The 18,816-nt window shown below is 43.7% G+C and overlaps 2 protein-coding genes across 4 annotated transcripts in view; both read right to left on the bottom strand.

Annotated features, from left to right (window-relative positions):
- Positions 1-2,245: 2,245 nt before the first annotated feature.
- On the bottom strand, positions 2,246-7,655 carry ddx5 (DEAD (Asp-Glu-Ala-Asp) box helicase 5). 2 transcript variants are annotated; one of them, XM_026165746.2, is made up of 13 exons: positions 7,496-7,655; positions 6,601-6,772; positions 6,393-6,489; positions 6,177-6,310; positions 5,994-6,059; positions 5,701-5,842; positions 5,440-5,600; positions 5,167-5,339; positions 4,967-5,077; positions 4,815-4,876; positions 4,663-4,722; positions 3,177-3,398; positions 2,246-2,999 (listed from the first exon to the last, which is right to left on the bottom strand). In XM_026165746.2, exons 1-13 carry the CDS (start codon positions 7,540-7,542, stop codon positions 2,572-2,574), a joined length of 1,875 nt encoding a protein of 624 aa, XP_026021531.2. In that variant the 5' UTR covers positions 7,543-7,655; the 3' UTR covers positions 2,246-2,571. The 2 variants fall into 2 exon arrangements, with proteins under 2 accessions (XP_026021531.2, XP_026021532.2); XM_026165747.2 differs by having other exon boundaries at positions 3,164-3,398.
- A 3,625-nt stretch (positions 7,656-11,280) lies between these two features.
- smurf2 (SMAD specific E3 ubiquitin protein ligase 2) overlaps positions 11,281-18,816 on the bottom strand; it is a 51,535-nt gene continuing 43,999 nt past the window's right edge. For both annotated transcript variants that reach the window (XM_026165748.2, XM_026165749.2), the window contains 8 exons: positions 17,139-17,340; positions 15,624-15,727; positions 15,354-15,468; positions 14,482-14,660; positions 13,791-14,049; positions 13,479-13,680; positions 12,405-12,480; positions 11,281-12,297 (listed from right to left, as the gene is read on the bottom strand). In XM_026165748.2, coding sequence (XP_026021533.1) covers positions 12,198-12,297; positions 12,405-12,480; positions 13,479-13,680; positions 13,791-14,049; positions 14,482-14,660; positions 15,354-15,468; positions 15,624-15,727; positions 17,139-17,340 — 1,237 coding nt within the window. In that variant the 3' untranslated portion in view covers positions 11,281-12,197. The remainder of the gene's footprint in view (positions 12,298-12,404; positions 12,481-13,478; positions 13,681-13,790; positions 14,050-14,481; positions 14,661-15,353; positions 15,469-15,623; positions 15,728-17,138; positions 17,341-18,816) is intronic.

Below are 18,816 nucleotides of genomic sequence, written 5' to 3' on the forward strand. Positions count from 1 at the left end.
GCTCTTCTCTGGCTCTGTAGTATTTACACAGCGTGCGTTCCTCACATACTTCTACGTTATGGTTCTGTAAACATGTAGAAAGCAGTTTAATCAGCCGCACCCACAGCACCTGTGAGCAGCAGCGGGGACTGTTCATCCAGAGATCTGATCTGTAATCATTCGCCACTGACCTGTGACCAGATTTCAGTCTCTTTATCATGAATATATACATTCATTGGGTGGAGCACCAGCTGCGCTGTGATAACTGGGACCCGCATCCTCTTTTAACCTTAATGAGAAAGACTGCAATGCTTAGTCTTACTAGAGCTATGACAGAACAGTTGTGCTTCCTAATCAAAAAAGGAGTTAAATGAGCAAAATCAGTGATATCTCCATATCTTTATGTAGTGTACATAAGTACACTTGATTCCTTTAGTTTGTTCCTAATATTTCTGCTGCACAAAATTTCTTTACCTGTGACTTATTTTAAATAGAAGGTTGTAGTTGTGAACCTAACATGTGCTTGCCTAAAGATAGATATTGGATAACACTTTGTTTTGTACATTTTATGGATAACTGGATGTTCTCAGGAAGTAGCCAAACATGTGCCAACTGCTATAAGGAGTGTAAACGCGGAGTGGGATACACAGCTCAAGACTGCCTATTTCCATCTTAACACTCCAGAGATGGCTAACATGCATGGGGGCCCAGCCCTGGAGCAGGGTGCCGCCGGTGCATCGAGCCACCTGGGGGGCTCTTCAACTGGTGGGGGAGATTGTCACATCTTGCAGGAGCTTTCCTCTCCTCAGGAGCTCCCTCTGCAGGAGGGGAGATACAGGAGAGGTGGAGGAAGATCTCAGCCTGGGTGTTTATTGTCTTATGTAGTCTGGAAGATGAGTGGATGGTGGGGTGGGCGCAGTTTTCTCTGTGGTGGGGTTGGGTGGACTGTCCCGTGCTCTGTGGGGCCGGGAGGCGCTGCTGCACTGGGCCCCGGTCTGGATGGGCCTGGGCCCCCTTTCCTTGGCGGGTCGCGGAGTATGGGGGTGCCTACTGGGGTCAGCGGGGGAGCTGGCCCCAGGGAGGGGTCACTTGCCCCTCCCTTCCTTCCCTCCCCATCTCCAGCTGCCTCCCTCTTCCCGCTCCACCACAACCACCCACACATGCAGGGCCTTGGAGTAGGGGTATGTCACCAGGGTGCAGAGGAGGCTACCCCCCCTGTCCCCTTCTGGCTGCCTCTGCCTCAATTTTATCCCACAACTTAGACATTCACATTACTCACACTCTCATTACACATACATATAGGATCTTGGGGGTGGGCACGATACACGGAATCCAAAGTACCATCAGGGTGTACACCCCACCCTGGGCGTCGTTGCCCACCTCTCAATTTTAACTCATTCACTGCCATTGACATCTATAGCCGTCTATAGCCCTTCTCCCCCGTCCCTCTTCTCAGCTGTTTCTCTTTCCCTCTTTCTTTCTCCCCTTCTTTCCCCCAGTCAAGTCTGTCCCGTATTCAGTAAGTGAAAATAAAATAAACAATAAAAGGTGAATCAAATGGACCATTACGGCAAGGCTGGGATGGTCAATTTGGTAAAGTAAATCCGTTGGGCATCTTTGTTTGCCTTTAGACAACAATTCTGATGGCAAAAGAGCCAAACGGGACAGGCAAAAAAAGAGATGGCTAACATATGAAATAACAGATTTTGCTGATAGTCAAGTGGAGCACTGCATGGAAAAGCTTGCCCAGTAGTCGTTACTCTGCTCATACTGCAGTAAAACTTAACTTGAAGTAGACAAGAAATCACTTTGCTATTCAATTCTCTACCAGCAGATGTAGACATTGCTTCATCTCAGCCTACTAGCAGCTCCACAGGTATTCAAAATTTAACATTAATGCATTTATACAAACCCAAAACTCATGTTTTATGAACACTGTCATTAAGTTGTGGTGGGATGCAACCCTTTTAACCATTTTGCCTTCACCTGGCACCACCCTCCCTGCAAAACAAATACTATTTCAGCTACTAGATTAAGCAAGGTGATTTTTATTTTTACTCCTGTTATGGCAACATCAGTAACACAAAAACCCTGAGACACCTGATTGTCATTAGGTTAAATGCTGGTTTAAGGGATTGTTGTACCTGATTGCACACTTCGCTTGAATTCTTGCAGGACCCTGACATCTGCTGGACATTGAGTCATACTAATACCACTCCTCTAATGACTCAGCAACATTCATGTTGTAGTAAAGGAGACACAAAACTGTCTTTTCAGGAGTTTATTTGAAAGATCATGCAGTGCACTTTCAAGAAAGGAACTTAACATCACTTTCAATGATACACGTGAAAACTGATACATTTTTATTTACCTAGTACAAAATTTTAACTAAACAGGAATGTAACAAATTAAATAGCATTAGGAAAAATGTGTGCAACATCACTAGTGCTGCACTGCAGATCTTAAAAAGGTTTGACAGAGGTTGGAGTTGTTGTAACCCTGTTGTGTAAATACAAAAAAAAAAAAAATCTGGATCAAGTATACAACTCAGACAAAAAGCAATAAATTACTTCTTTCAAGTGTACGACAAGTTTACTGTGAGAACTGAGGAGGCATGGGGTACGGCACCAGTGACGGTGGAGGATGCTGCTGTTGCTGCGGCGGTGGCGGAGCCTGTCCCTGGGGGAAGGGGAATGGGGGATGACTCACACCATTCTGCGCAACAGCCTTACCAGCACCAAACTGCTGGCCCTGGAAGTTGTTCTGGCCTACGAAAGACCCAGTCTGGTTACTACTAAAGTTTGACTGTCCGTTACCATTGTAGCTTCCTCCATTGAAGCCATTGCCGTTGTTGCCCCCATAGCCTCCATTCTGAGAACTCATGCCATAAGACTTAGCTGGTCCATTATCAAAGCCTCTGTTGTCCCTGTCCCTAAAATTGCCAAAATCGCGCCTTCCTGAGGAATACCTATCTCGATGATTATCTCGATAGTCACCACCTCTGCCTCCCCTTGAACGACCTAAAAAGAGATGTGGCAACATTAGAAAAGCGATACAGGAACACGTTTTAGTGAAAGCAATTTAAACTCAAAGTTGATGCAAAGATAAAGTCGTGATAAAGAAATTTATCTTAAAAGAAAGGAGGAGCGGGTTAAAGAGACTCATCACCATTTTTGTATCTCACCAATTAGATTTACCTCCTCTGTCTTCTGCCATTTGGAGGAGCTTTGGGTTGATAGCCTGGTTGGCCTCTCGAAGCACAGAGACGAGGTCGCCGGCTTGCCTCATGTTGTTTGGTGTGAAGAAGGTATAGGCTGTGCCTGTCTTTTGGCTACGAGCCGTTCTGCCAATGCGGTGGATATAGTCCTCGGAGTTGTTGGGGTAGTCAAAGTTGATGACAAATTTGACGTCTTCAACATCTGTAATGTTGCAGTGTGGCATAAAAAGAGGACAGCACACAAAATGTGCACCGGCGCCACCACAACAACCGGATCAAAAACAAAAGAGGGCAAGTTAGTACGGTCATGACGGTGGGATTGCTGGTTAACCCACAAAGGCTGCAAATTGACTGGCATTAGACACATAATCCTCGGGGAGACTACGGTGGGAAGAGAGAAACGATGCACACTCCGTTAGCTCCTAATCCAGTGAGAAAATAAAAACCTTCCCTGCTAAGCAACTGCCAAACCACACAAAAAAGAATGGATCAGCAGCCTTACCATTCTTGGAGTATGCATTCACTAGTCCATTCCCATTGCAGAACACGCCCCTCATATTGTCAAGTGACCTCATGTCGCTACACAGTAGGGCTGCTATGCACACTACTGCCTCCGAGTGTGCTTCAACTAGCTTTTACCGAGGTCCCTTTGTTACGCACACATGAGACCTTTGTTTTAAAGCTCACATGTGCATCTCTTGGCAAGAAACTGTAGCTCTGAACCCATTTGCAGGATGTCTACAAGTGCACCCCTTCTCAGCTTTTCCAGACCCACTGTTCACTTGATCACAATGTCTCTCGTTGGCAGGTCTCGACATGACTTTGAAACGCAGGCGAGGGAGGAGTGTGAGCTTGGATTTTGTCCAAGTTTGTCCAACTAGCATGTCCCACTGTCACCAAAAGGGCCAGTAGCCATGTCTTTACAGAGGTGAAGGTATGACCGATCTGACAGACTGCTCTTCAGACAGAAGTTTAGGAAACTGCAACATTAAGCCACCCATGCTTTTAAAAGTCTAATAAGGAAGCACCTAATATGACTAATGACTTGCCATGCCCAAACAAATGCAAGACAATCAGAGGCTGTGTTGGTGGGCTTCGAGCTGGGAGAGTTAGAGCCTGGGTGTGTGAAGCAGTCCAAACCATTGCCAGAGAACAGATGAGCATATGGGGAGTCCTTCAACTTCCCCCTCTTTTAGGCAGGCCAGAGCGTTATTCTGCACTTGGGCCTGGTCACCTCTGTACATCTGCACAACTGGGAGACCCGTGCCTCGCCAGTCGGGACACCTCCAAGAATCCTCCTTCCCCCTCTGGATACCTGGGCTTGTCATGCCAAGGCCCTGCCACATAGACTGCTCCTTAAGGCCAGGGGAGAAACTCAGAAAGAAGCAGAAAAGTTAAAGAAAGCAAATACACTCTCTTTTTAGAGGTACAATATAGGTATTAAACACATCATGGAGGATACTGACCTAAACCCCTGGATGCAACATCTGTGGCAATGAGAATTGGCGCCTTCCCATATTTGAACTCTAGAAAACAGAAACCAAACGCTGTAAGACTCAACCATGATGTGCACTTTTTATTCTGAATCTCAGTTTAACCAGTGGTTTAATAAATTTACCATTGAGCACCCAGTCTCTCTCCTGCTGGCTTTTATCTCCATGGATTCCCATAGCAGGCCATCTAAAAGTAAACAAGGGTTCAAATTTAGTTGTGTTACTACATCTCAGCAAAAGCAGTACTTTAAAGCAGTAGTTTAGTTTTAACACTTACCCGTCCCTTCTCATCCTCCTGGTAAGGTCATCACACCGCCTCTTAGTCTCTACAAAGATGATGGTCTTGTTCTCCTTTTCACTCATTATTTCCTCAAGCAGACGAATGAGCCTACAAGAAATCAGACACTCCGTAAGTAAAACTGAGGAACACATCCTGTCACCTTACAGTTGGCACTTTACTATAGAACAGTTACTCACTTGTTCTCCTTCTCGCCATCATTGCACACATCCACTATCTGCAGGATGTTATGGTTTGCACTGAGCTGCAGTGCCCCAATATTGATCTGAACATATTCCTTCAAGAAATCTTCAGCTAGCTGGCGAACTTCTTTGGGCCAAGTGGCACTCCACATCAGAGTCTGCCGGTCAGGCTGCAAATATAAAAATAAATAAATTTGCAACGCATTACATGTCTAGCAGGGAATCACTTTATTCCAACAAGTCTACTTGGATATATATGCAGAAACTTACTCTGATTTGGTCAACGATTTTCCGAATCTGTGGCTCAAAGCCCATGTCCAGCATTCTGTCAGCCTCATCAAGCACAAGGTACGTGCATCTACGGAGGTTGGTCTTTCCTGCCTCCAGGAAGTCAATGAGTCTGCCTGGAGTGGCAATGCAGATCTCCACACCTTTAAAGTAATAATGAGAAGTTAACATCTTAACTATACAGGGCAAGCACTTGACCCCCGCCCCCCCAAAAAAATAAAAAATAAAAATAAGCAACAGTACCTCTTTCCAGGTCACGAATCTGGGGTCCTTTAGGTGCACCACCATAGATGCAGGTGGACTTTAGACGAGATGCTCTGCCATATTCAGCGGCCACCTGTTGCACCTGTTGTGCCAGCTCTCGGGTTGGGGCAAGCACTAAACACTGTTAGAGGAAGATAATAGCTTTTTACAAATGGCTCAGGGAGGCTACACAACTTCAACACTGAGAAAGAAAACACGAAAACCCCTACTCAAGCCAGTACTGAAGCTAACACACACACACACACATATAAGGAAAGCATGTCGTTACTTACAATTGGACCATCTCCACGTTCCAAGAAAGGCTGGTGGTTGATGTGAACGATTGCAGGCAGCAGATACTGCAAGTCAAAAGAGTTTCATAGGTAAGAAAAGTATCAAGGAAATATTAAATCATCTGGTCAGCTCAGATGATTAAAGCTGCAATTTGTTTAAAGACAAAACAATACTGAACTTACAGCAAGAGTTTTGCCAGAACCAGTCTGAGCAATGCCAACCATATCCATGCCACTAAGAGCCAGAGGCCAGCCCTGAGCCTGGATGGGTGTAGGTTCAGTCCAGTTCTGTTTGTTGATGACATCCATCACATATGCTAAGAAGAAAGAAATCAAATGTTAATTGAAATAATTTAACCTGTTTGCAATACCATCTCACCAAGTTGTTTTCAAACTTACAGGGAAAGCTTGCTTCATGAAACTTCATGATAGGATTTGGGCAATCCCTCCCCTTCACTGTAATTATTTTGGATCTCCTGTACTGTTCAACCTCTGGCTGCAAAGAGTGAAGAAAAATAAGATCAGTGGTCACAACCAATTGCATAACTTCTAACACGTGCAGGGCAGAGCACATGTCGAGAGGCGTTACAAAACATGTCATACGTACATGAGACCTCCGGGCAACGTCTGGATGCTGCTGATAGAAGTTTTTCTCAAACTTGGGGAGCTCGTCCAGGTTCCAGTGTTTCTTCCGTAGTCGGTCACCGGGATTGCCAAACTTTCCTCCACCGCCACCACCACCACGGCTTCCACCGAAACGAGGAGGCCCACCGCCATAACTGAAATTAATAAAGTAGTTTTTGTGTAAGTTTTTTTTTTAACTCAGTCTCCTTACAGTTATTATTAAAAATACGACTTGCGCTGTCACTTTAGACACCGACTATTATAATATAGAAAACTTCTTATTAACTGCGTCATTCTCTGAAATTACATAGCTGCTATATACTTTCCAGCCAGCAGAGGAACAAAGAGGGGGCGAAAAAGCCGGCATTTTGTATCCGCATTCACGCTACCACATGGCGAAAAGCCGACTAGCCAGCTGTGCTAGCATTACTAACATCACTCGCGCTGACCACAATCATTTCTCAGAAAAGGCTAGATTTAATCACAAAAGGTGGGGAGGACGCGAGGCCAAGCGATTCCGATCACCAACATTTTGAATTAGCTCCCTGCTTCCTTCCGAATTTGCTAACGTATCCTGAAGCTAACGAAAACCCAGTGTGCCAGGGCACGAGGCCAAACTAGGCCTTGAGCCAAAGACAACGACAGCGGGCTTCTCTCACCGGCCTAGGCCTTGGGTTTGAAATATACCGGTCAAAAGCCTGTTTTTCCAAAGCGAGACACTTTCTGTTAATTCAAGTAAATTCTGCCTGTTTTTTCATCGACAAAAACTACAATATTGAGCTGAGTGGTTCTTTTTTTCGACTACGAAAGCCTTTGGACATTTTTACTAGACGGTGATTAAAAAAATAAAGTCTAAATATATCAAATAATGTACTTACCCTCTATCCCTGTCTCTGCCACGATCTCTGTCGGAATATCCAGGCATTTTGTGTACAAACCGTATAAATTAAAAGGAAAAGGATAAATACAACAGACTTGGCCCGCCGACTGAAAAATTCCGACCGGCACTGACGCTGAAATGCCGGTATCGCAAAAACGGGGTCCGGTTTTTATAACAAGAGGAAGTTCCACCCCCCGGGATGTATTCATCCGCCATACGGGGTTCGACTTTTAATGCTCAAAATGTGAATAAAACACACAATAACACACAACAAAGAAGTAAACTCACCATAACTTTTAAGCTATAAGCTGTCTTTCCGAGAGTTTTACTAAATCTATTTTAGAAGCTAAGCTTGGCAAAATAGAAGAAACGTCAGAAAGGCTTCAGAAATAATAACTCAAAGAAATGTTTTTCGTGTTTTATTCCTGAATAACATGCTTATAAAAATCTCTCTTAAATCGTAAAGCACAAGTCAGAAAAGGAAAAAACTCAGGATCGCTTTGACCTCGGTTACTGAATCATATACTGGCGGAAGAATATGTACGAGACAGAAAAGCGGTCACGCGGCTTGCTTGAACTCCCGACTTATTACTGTAAGTGACGTCATTAGAGGTTTCACCATATAAACTTTTTTTTGTTTGTTTGATCGTATGTTGTATACAGTCAGCCACACCCCGCGCAGCACGTGTAAACGTGTGTTTTACATATACTCGAACGAATAACTAGAAAATATTGTGATATAATAATAATAGTATTGTAATAATCAGAGAAAATATTTAAAGAGTAGGGAAAAGCGTTTTTTCCCGACAAGAAATTATCCCATAGCAACAAAAGAATACAGAGCTATTTGGATAACAGGTTATTTGGATAACCGTTAACAAAGAGAGACTAAACAAATCTGTGTCTCTGATTAGGGAGCTGTAACTTTGTAAGACCCGAACTCTTCCACGACATGCATTTTTAATTTCTCTTTGATATTTGGTCACATTGGGGCCCGATGAATATAAAAACAAAGAACTACCTTACCCAGCAATATTCGACTTAACTGGCTAGTTAAGATAAGTGAGCCATAATCCAGTTCTCCATTACCAGTGTTGTCAACATTTTGAACCCAAACCCACATAGAAAAGTCTAATGTTCTTTTTCCTTCTTTACATTTATTTGCACTCCCCAAGATCAAAACCATTCAATGGGCCGAAATTGATAAAGCCACATCTTGTTAGTGTCTAGGGTGCCATTATAAATCAGAACTTAGGTCTGGGCTTTGACACATGCCATTTTTCTCTCCCCAAGCCAGGAAACACTTGATCTCTGCGACTTTCCCCCCACAAACCTTTATTTGGATTACAGTGATTTGCTATTTATGAATTCACCAGGCCAGTAACTAAAGAAGCTGGATACTGTCTGACAGGATTTTATTTTTAAATACTGGTTGTGGAAATCATGTACATCACTGTCCTCTACATGCTGCTGCTAAAAGGCCATCTCTGCATACCCGCTGACTTTCCCATTGGTTGTTTTTTTACATCTACAAATCTTTGTTTAGACTGGTTCCTTCTTATCTGTATGTCTAAATGTGTAAAAGCCACAACCAGTGTGACCTACATTCTCCCTATATTACACAAGTATTTTTCCCCAGAGTGAGAACAGGTCAGTTTCCTGTACCAATCTACAGGAGGAGTTGAAACCCCCCTCCCCAGCCAAGTACCAGCCGTTTAATCTGGAGTGGTCTCAGTGGGTGGTCACAGCCTTATCCCATTCACATATAAAGACTTTGCACACCCACATGAGCTATTCTTATATTAGATGGTGCTAATGATGCAATCAAACTGAAATAAAGTGATTGTTTAGGATCAATACTACCTGAAGTACCCTCCACCCCACCCCAATACTAATCATAATCAAAACACTCTTCTTGAAGAAACCACAGGACATCTGTTTGTACAAGGCCTTACATTGTTAGACAAAGGCAAGTTTAATTAGAACTAATTACACACAAAAATAAAATACTCTTACAAAATGATAGTGTTAACATACATCAAATTGCATCAGTCAGCTATGAGAGATATAGTCCTGCTAGTGGATCATGCTATTAAAAAAAAGCAAAAAGAAAACAAAAGCGGCATCTCTCAACTTATTGAATAAAAAGTGTAGTTCAATGGAGAGGCAGCTGTGGGGCGTTGCTGAGCGACGTAGTGTAGAAAGACAATTGGGCAAATCAGCCTGTGCACTGGACTTAAAGGTGAATGAGTATCTGGCACAGAGGTCGCCGAAGAAGAGGCAACCTCCATCTGTTCGTGTGCAATTCCTCTACTCGGTTCAAGAAAAAAACGTCTTCTTCTGCTTAAGTTAAAAGATAAATTACAGTTGGTTTGATCCACATATACGAACGATATTTTTAATTACTGTACAAAAAGCACCATCTGAGGACACTTTTCACTTTGCGAGCACTCGGTCTAAATGTATTTCTTTTCAAGCGTATGCAAACGTTAAGAACAGTCCACGGTCGTAGAGATTGCTAGACAGGCAGCATCTTTTAAAAACATTCAAGAGTTTCATTTTCAAAAATTGTAGAAAACACCCCCCCACCCCCTCCTGTCTGGATTAAAACGTAGCGAAAGCAGGCTAAAAAACAAAAAACACAGGACTTGTCTCATTTTAGTTCACGTTCAAACAAACGATGGAGACATGCAACAGTGAGTGTGCGCTTATGCTTTTCTGTGGGCACACTGAAAATATGACTTTTTAAACACCTTAAAGAGGACCTATTATGGGATTCTACTAGAGTAGCTTTGCATGATTTCACAGCTCAGAATGATCCTGGGCCCAGTGCACCCGCCTCAGTCCAATCCACCATCTGAAACAAGCCAGCTTTACTTTAATAGGTGGGCGGTGCTGTGTGTCTGAGCATCCTCTCCTCAGTGACTCACACAGAGGCAGGAGTGTTAGAAAAAGAAGCATAAAACATAACATTTAGCAGTGAGAAGTCTGAGGTTTGGGCTTACAAGGATTACTCTGTGACCTCTACATTTGAAACTTTACCCACTGTAACAGCAGATATATGACACAAAAGAAGGAAAAACACAATAGGTCCCCTTAAACATTCAGGAAATCGAGACAAATAGAATTAATTTCAAATCAAACCAACATCCCAAACTACTTTTGACATCTCCTGAGAACGTGGCTAAGTAGAGCTCTTGGTGTCCACAAACAGGTAATGAGTGCGAGTAGTGTATTGTGCACTTTAAGCAGTAGTATGTCAGTGAGCGAGGATGCCGATACAAGACAAGTGTTAATGCTATTTAGCACCACGTGGCTACAAGGTAGTAGAGGTTTTTCTTTTTTCTTCTTCTTTTTAAAAAACAATAGCAATATGGAGCCAGCGCAAAGAAGACACCAACAGAGTTTGGACAGCTTTAGAAATGAATGGCAGGCATTGTGACATTAATATAGCCCAGCTACAAATGACTGTTTAAATAAAAATTCAAAAAAAAGGGGGTGGGGGCTCACATCACCATGTCTGTCGCTCCAGGATGAAAATCAGTAGAATTTAAAGGGTCAGCTCAATATTTGCAAAGATCCATTCATTCAGAACAGCTATGGCACTGAGAGGACATCGCATGTGTGTCAAAGACCTTGTTTGTTTTGCCCTTTCTGACAAACGTCTCCTCGTACAGTGCGAGGGGTCACGGCGAGAGATAAACCACAGCATTCTTTAGTGAGATTGAGTCAAGCTTAATTTTTGTTTTTCACAATTTGTCTTCTATAATTTAAACAGCAACACTTAACAAAGATTTTATTTTTCTGAAACAATGGAAAGGGGTTTCTGAAATATAACAGCAATAAATTATATATATTATATAGATTTATTTTTTTTAGTGTTTCTTTCTCAATTTTCCCTGTTATATAAAAATAACACATTTCAAGCCATTCATCCATTTACTCTTTTTTTCTGAACACGGACAGTTGTCAAAACTGGTGAAAACAGGCTTTCTGGGTATGCAGACACAGGAGCGCTGGTCCCCCACTGCTGTCTTTGGAGAAGGTTGTAAACCGTCGATTGTAATTCAGTCTCGAGTCCTGCCCTTCTCATCCACGCACATCCCCAGTTTTCCCATCCTTGGCGTTAGAGATAACCCCAGCGTGATCGCCGCGAGGCACCACACAGCCCGAGTCACGCACTCTCGGCGTCCAAATTTAGTGTTTCCAAGTAGTTGTGCTGTAACCACTTGTGACCCTGTGCTCTAGCAAACAACAGTCTTGTTTAAAGTGGCCATTGTTTCAGAGCGGACTGACCTTGTTTTCTGCTTGGCAAGATCGACAATTGCTACATGGAATATGTTTCTTTTTTTAAATGCTAAAATGAACTTAGAAAAAGGGAAGAGCCAGCAAATTTTGCCAGTTCAACAAGTTAGTAAATAGTTTGAGTTATTAGCAGCTGAAGAGATCCTTTTCAAAGATAAAAATAAGATATTAAGGAGGGCTAGGGGGCAGGGGGGGTGTCTTTAAAAAAATACCCAGAGTCAGGTGACATTTTGAGGTCTTCTTTGCCCACCCTCCCCCTTAGCTTGTCCTCTGGGAAGTTCGAGCACCCCTTTGTGAAGCATCCATCAATGAACCCCAGTTGGAATGGACGGGTGCTCATCGTGGCCGAACCACATTGCTTCTGGTCGTCGGTGAGCTCCGCCAGCGTCGGAGACTCACTCTACAGCAAAGCCGCACGTCTCCTCGATGGCAGTGAGCAACTTGTCGTACAGCTTGTCGTAGCTCTCATAGGGAGGAATGTCAATCCGGTTGAAGCTGGAAGACAGAGGGTGAGATGGAGTTTAGGATCGTGGGTCAACGCCGGAGCAACGAGTCTTAAAGCGAGAGGACTAAAACTATTATAATGTCAACAGTTTGCTCACCAGGTGTGGGCTTTGGGCAGGTTGTTTGTGCTGGCGTCAATCTGGTGAATGGTGAAGAGTCGGGGGCCAGCAGCACCTGTATACAACAGCAATAAAAAGGATATTTACATACCTGCATTGTACTGTGTCGAACTGAGGACCACATAAACAGAACAAACATGGAAATGTAGTCTATAATTTAAAAAAAACAAAACAGTTTTTACAATTTGTAACCAGCTTGAATTCAATATTTGGTACGACCTCATTTATTCTTCAACACAGTCTAAACTCTCTTAGGCAGCTTCTTGTCATTTCTTTAAGTAGTCTTCAGGAATAGTTCTCCAGGCTTCCTGAAGGACATTCAAAGCTCTTCTTTGGATGTTTCCTTTGTTCTGTTCTCTGCTTCAGTAACATTGAGGCCAATGCACGACTAATTGTGCTCCATTGTGTGATTGTGTATCCAGGTTTGCTTTTACCGCACTGGCTGTGTGTTTGGGATCATTGTTGTGCTGAAAAATTAAGCTGTGGCCAATCAGATGCTTTCTAGATAAGTTTGTATTTTGGATCAAAATCTGATGGTACTTTTCTGTGTTCATAATTAGTTTTAATAAGATCTCCAACACCATTAGCTGAAATGCAGCCTCAAACAATGACATCTGTAAACATAATGGTTTACAGATGGGTGTAGAGACCCACTGCTGTACCTCTCTCCTGATCTCCTCCATATATACTGACAATGATTTGAACCAAATGTGGATTCATCACTCCATCAGACCTGTTTACTCTCATTTAGTTCTTGTGTAATTCAGCATATCTCAGCCTTTTCTCCTTCTTTTCCTTCCTTAAGAATGTAAGAATGAGAGTTGTCTTTTGGCGTCTGCAGATATTTTACTCAAGACAGGACGATCACGTTATGTAAGGTGTTGTCAGCATGTGGATCGCTGTGTACTGCTCATGCCAGGGTGATGTGTCTGTGCACAGATCTGTCTGCCAGGACGGACCAGGGTGCATATCAAGTCGCAGAAATCCAGACAGAGACAGGCAAACACTCCAACACGCACCTGTGTTTCATGTTTTCATCCTGAATGGTATTACCTTGGAGAGCCTTAAAACCTTGGAGGGGGACCCTGGAGGAACCGGTGACAAACTGCAGCAGCCGGGCTCGGCGTTCCTCATCGAAAGACTCCACAGCTTTCCAGAACCATTTAACGATGTTGCTGTCTGGAGTGCAGTGCTTGAGTCGTGTGTTGGACTTCCAGTCGTTGATGTCGATTTTACCCAAGCCGCACACAATCAACTACAGAGAGAGAGAGAGAGAGAGAGAAAGTCCTCAATTAGAGTGAACAGACTCACAAGCTAAGCTGAGCAACATAACATCCTCACACAAATAAGGGGATGTTAAGTTACCTCTAGCTCCTTCTCATCAAAAGCCTTGAGAAGGTGTTGGGGGATGACCTCGTTGAAGCCCTTCTGCAGAGCCAAAAACTGGGCTTCTATGCCTCGCAGGAAACGCCAGTTTACGTAAAGCCGCACGTACTCCTTCTTTGTGTCCTGGGTGACGGAGATGCTTTTCCCATTGGGCTTGAGCTCATGCTGGATGATCTCTCCATAAGCATTATGCTCTACACAGAAGGTGTGGTCCAGCACACCTGTGATGTCATTATCCCTGGAGGAAGATAAACCTTTAAATTACTTTTGAAGAGTCAAAACAGGCTTAAAAAAAAAGGCATCATTAGTAATGTAACATTTTAAATAAGTGGTAATCAGTAAACCCAGCAGGTAGAATGCTAAGCCGGAGTAATGCCCTGACATCATGTCACATTACATAATTTCTTTAGAGATTATTAAAGTATTCTGACTCTGATGAGTCTGAAAATATGTGATTAACAGACCACTGATGTAAAAACTGGTTTTAAACCATAGGGGGCGCTGTCATCAAAGTTAGAAGAAGTAAACACAGTTATACCCCCCCACCCCACCCCTTTGCATAACATGTATTGACATAATGGGAATAAAATTGTGAGTGATGTGTTGTAATGATCCAGAAATCACAACAAAAAATGAAAAGAAAAGGAACGCTGCTCTGACTTGTACGTACAGGATCCAGACAAGACTGTTGTGCAGGTCAGGATCAACAGACTCCATGTCATCCAGGGTGATGGGTTTACCCAGCAGCTGTTTGTAGAAGGGTAAAGTAAAGCCCCCATCGATGTAGTGGCCATGGAACACTGCCATTCCCATGATACGGCCCACGAAGTGAAAGTATGACAAGTGCTCCTGAAGGCAGACAAAACAAACTTCAGTTTCCAAATGAATAGATGGCGGCGAGTTATCTGCAGACGTGAATGTTCACAGTGTATTTTGGACTCTTCCCCCAGACTGTGCTCAACATAAACACACACCTCTCTGACAGGAGGAATGTACAGTAATATAAAGCTGCTTCTACATGGCAGAAGCAGTAAATAACGAAGGTGAACCTACATCTCAACCACACTACGCAGAGGCTGCTTCTCCACTCACGCAAACATGAAAGTGCTAATTAATGTTAAATGACACCAGCTTAAACATAGCGCAATGACGCCGTGTAAGGTAAGACAAAACGCCAAGAAGTCCCTGATGGCAGCTGCACAGCAAGCTGTTATGAAAGAGGACGGCCTTGGTGTGACAGTGGCAACATCTAAAGGAACCAAGCAAGAGAAAAAAAAATTAGGAGACGAAAAGAAAGAAGGAGAGGAATGAAGGAAGAAGAAAGGAAAGAATGAAAAAGACAAAAAAGAGAGGAAGAAGAAGAAAGAAGAAGAAGGCAGAAGGGGAAGGAAGGAAGAAGAAGAAAAAATAGGAAATAAGAAAGATGTTTATGTGTGTTTATTTACTTATTTATTTAAGAAAAAGAAAATCCCATCTTTTTTGTGGACACTTGGTTCTAAAAGCATATTTCCAACATGGCTGCAGGTTATATGTGCAACTCACAGGATTGACTGCAGAGTCGGGGTTAATCTGCAGAGTGTAGATGTCATCACGGGAGTACTGGAACAGGCCGTAGTACGGGTTCAGCATCTCATGTGACAGCAGATAGAGCCACTCCCTGCACGGGGGTACAACAAGCATGGAAGAACAGAACAGAAAGCAGTTACACTCTCTGCACTGTAATCCCAGACCTAAACAGGAAAAGCACCTAACAACAAAACAGACGGGTATCAGGAGGCAGATGCCGTATTCACAGTTGGTCAAACTCTTTACCTCGCCACTCCTCCATAGTCGAGCCCCTCTTCACCTCTAAACTTCACCATCAGCCTTTTCCACAAATCCTTTGGCCTCATCTTCATCACCTGCCGATAGGATTCCTGCAACGCAGACACAAACATGTCAGGAACAGTGTCGACTTAGCTAGATGCTGATGTTAGAGTCACTGAGAAGACTCGCGTAATGCTGCGGCCGCTGTCAAAAATCGCGCGTGGCCAGTTCCCCCGTTACCTTCTGGTCATGAAGCACACATACAAGAACACAGCCCTGACCGCTGATCCTACACCTGCAGCTTTTGTGGCCATTGAAATGAAAGGCAATGGCTCAGAAGCCATGTTGAGGTCTTTTATGCTAATATGGCAGTGCATTTTTTTGGTTTTTTAGCAGTTGCTTCCAAGGATTTAGGACGACCTAAATCAGCGTTCCTCCCACGTGCGACCGGCTCACAGTGTCGTGTGGGGGGGATTCATTTAAAGTGGATTAGGGGCAGTTATAATAAACACAGTCGTAAGACTATAATAACACCGCCTCTTCCACAGCCAGGTTCCGCTGTGCCCTCCAGACGGAGCAGACAGCTGAAGGGTGCTGGGGAAGAACTGGGAATGTCTTATCTGCGCCGAAAAAGCACACACGGAGACAGCTCTGACAGTCCACCGCCTAACACTCGCCTGTTCACTCATAATTTAATGCTTCAGCTGGTCTGGAGAAACTATGCAGTTATGTCTCGCTCAACCTCAAGATGTCCTCTGCCCCGCCTCCCCCCCCACCTCCACCCTCTCTCTCGCTCACATCGAGATCAGCCAACAAAAATGTCTTCGTTCAGATTAACAGACGTGGCTGTTCCAGCACATTCCAGTGCATATTTTATGAGGGTCATGCAGTCTGTTGCAGGTGTTGTTGTTCTGGTGAAGGCCCTGCACGTCATAAGACACGGGAGGAAAAAAAACGAAGAAGGAGAAAAAAAACCCAAAAAACCCTCCCCCGCTGAGAAAATGTACTTCATCTCGAACAAGAGGGTCTGCTTTAGATTTTGAACAGACTGCCTTCACACATCATAGATAACTGTGTGCGTGCGTGCAGGTGTGTGAGAGAAATCGCTCTTACAGCCAAACTGCTATGGGCAACGACCTTTATGGGAGCACACACGGAGAACAGGGGAGAAAAATACCTATAAATAACGTGTGCAATTACAAGCTGCTCAGCGGGTACACAAGTAATTGTGGTAGTTGCTCAACATGTAATTTTGTAGCATTATGGAGAAATTGAGGGCATTGATTGTTGTGTGTTTTTGGGGAGGTTTTTTTTGCCAAATGTCAATATGTTGGCTGGAGTTTTAGGTTAAAGGATCAGGTGGTTGTGCAACGGAGCGCATTTATTATTTCCACAATCTCATTTCAAATGTTTCGCACATGCTCTGGCTCTCAAGTGAATACTCTCCTGGTTTAAATCACGTACCAGTTTCTGAACATGCAAGCTTTAGTTGTAACGAGGACTTTTCCTTTCCCTACTCACCTCAAAGATCTCCTCACGGGACACCTCAATGCGACAGTGGCCGGCCTGAGGCTGCTGCTGAGACAGTTCCTGGCGAAGGATCTTGAGCTTCTGAACAAGATCTCGCTTGTACTTGGGCACCGTGAGGCACTCGGCCTCCTCGGGGAGCTGACCGGGGGACACCAGAGCCTGCTGGGCCTGATCCTTCAACTGGTTCTGACGACTGCAGGGGAAAGATCACACGGAAAGGCAGAGGAAGATGAGAACGGGCCAAAAGAAGGAGACAAAAAGACACACATCGCTTGAGAGAAAAATAAGCAAGCACTAGTGCAAGAATAACAAGAGAAAAGCCAAAAGGCTCAAAAACGCGTACTTTCTTAGTCCTTTGCTGAGTGCAGGGAATGAGGAGTAAACACACTGAGGTCATCTGGTAAGAACATCAAGTCAAACAGCTCCTCACATACACACAGACATATAGTAGGTGGAGGTGGGATTACTGGAGGTAAGACATCACAACGTGCGCACGCATACATTCCCCCACACCTGGCAGAAACCTCGCACACAGAGATGACTGAATTGAAAACTGTCTTTTAAAAAAAAAAATACATACTCTGTTGTTTTTGACTCATCACATAAACTTGAGCTAATGTAAGGTCCTCAAGGCCATCCCTCAGAGATGTGCAGGCACATTCTGACAAGTCCAAAAGTTTGTCACCAACAGTCGGCGAGAGAAAAGCCTACACACGCTGTCATACCGCATACTGGCCTACAAAGTAGAAAAGCAGCAACTAGATATTTGGTCAAAAGTAAGTCAAGGCAGGATTTACCGTCTGCTTTGGCATATGGAAAATGTTGTGTGGAAGGGAAAAAGAAAAGCATGGATCTATACAGCTAAACAGAAGAGTCACAGTCGGCCTTCACTAAAGCTACTCCCCAGTCAGGTCTAAAGTCTTACATATCACAACACGAAAATGGTCTTAAAATTAGGCTACGTCCACGCTAATACGTTTTCGTTTCAAAATGCATCTTTTTCTCTCCGTTTTGGCCTCCCGTCCACACTGAGACGCCGTTTTAGTTCAAGGAAAATGCAGCGTTTTGAAAACGCATACATTTAATGCCGTTTTCGCTTCACAGTGTGGACAGCGAACCCGGAGCCTTTTCGAAAAGGATGACACATTTTAGTCGTGTGACCAATTAAACTAAGATAGTAGAGGGCATTATACAGCAGTTGTTTTGTTTGCTCTCAATTTTGACAGTCCTCTCAAAGATTAATATCAGTTTGTACATGCTCCAGATAGCTTTTCTTCAAATTCTTTAATTCTCACTCGTTTTTGCAACTTTGTACTTTTGTGTTACTTGCAGCAACAACTCCACCTCATTGTTAGCCCATTTAAAAAACTCGGTGCTTTTCCTCGACATTTTGCAGCGACGCTTCAAAGAGCCGGAAAGTAAATAAACAGCAGACAGTAATGAGGCAGGTCGAATCTTCTTGCGTTTCACACATGCACAGTACTGGAATGTAAGCGTTTTCAGCCGTTTCAATGTAGACGCACAACTCTGTGAAAACGATAGTTATCCGGGCTAGTGTGGACGTGGAGCGTTCTGAGGCTAGTGTGGACGTAGCCTCAGCCAAATACAACCTGGGATGAATAATAAAAGGTCACATATTGTTACGCTGTGTCACATATTAATACACAAA

Source organism: Astatotilapia calliptera, chromosome 4, assembly GCF_964374335.1.
Source record: "Astatotilapia calliptera chromosome 4, fAstCal68.1, whole genome shotgun sequence".
NCBI classification, from domain to species: Eukaryota; Metazoa; Chordata; class Actinopteri; order Cichliformes; family Cichlidae; genus Astatotilapia; species Astatotilapia calliptera.

What these genes read in the sequence shown, in the direction of transcription:
- ddx5 (XM_026165746.2), bottom strand. Translation starts at nt 7,542, where the DNA reads ATGCCTGGATATTCCGACAGAGATCGTGGCAGAGACAGGGATAGAGG. An exon ending in GATGGCGAGAAGGAGAACAA is followed by an intron (nt 5,078 to 5,166) that starts GTGAGTAACTGT and finishes GATTTCTTGTAG; the next exon opens with GCTCATTCGTCTGCTTGAGG. An exon ending in GAGAGACTGGGTGCTCAATG is followed by an intron (nt 4,723 to 4,814) that starts GTAAATTTATTA and finishes TCTGTTTTCTAG; the next exon opens with AGTTCAAATATGGGAAGGCG.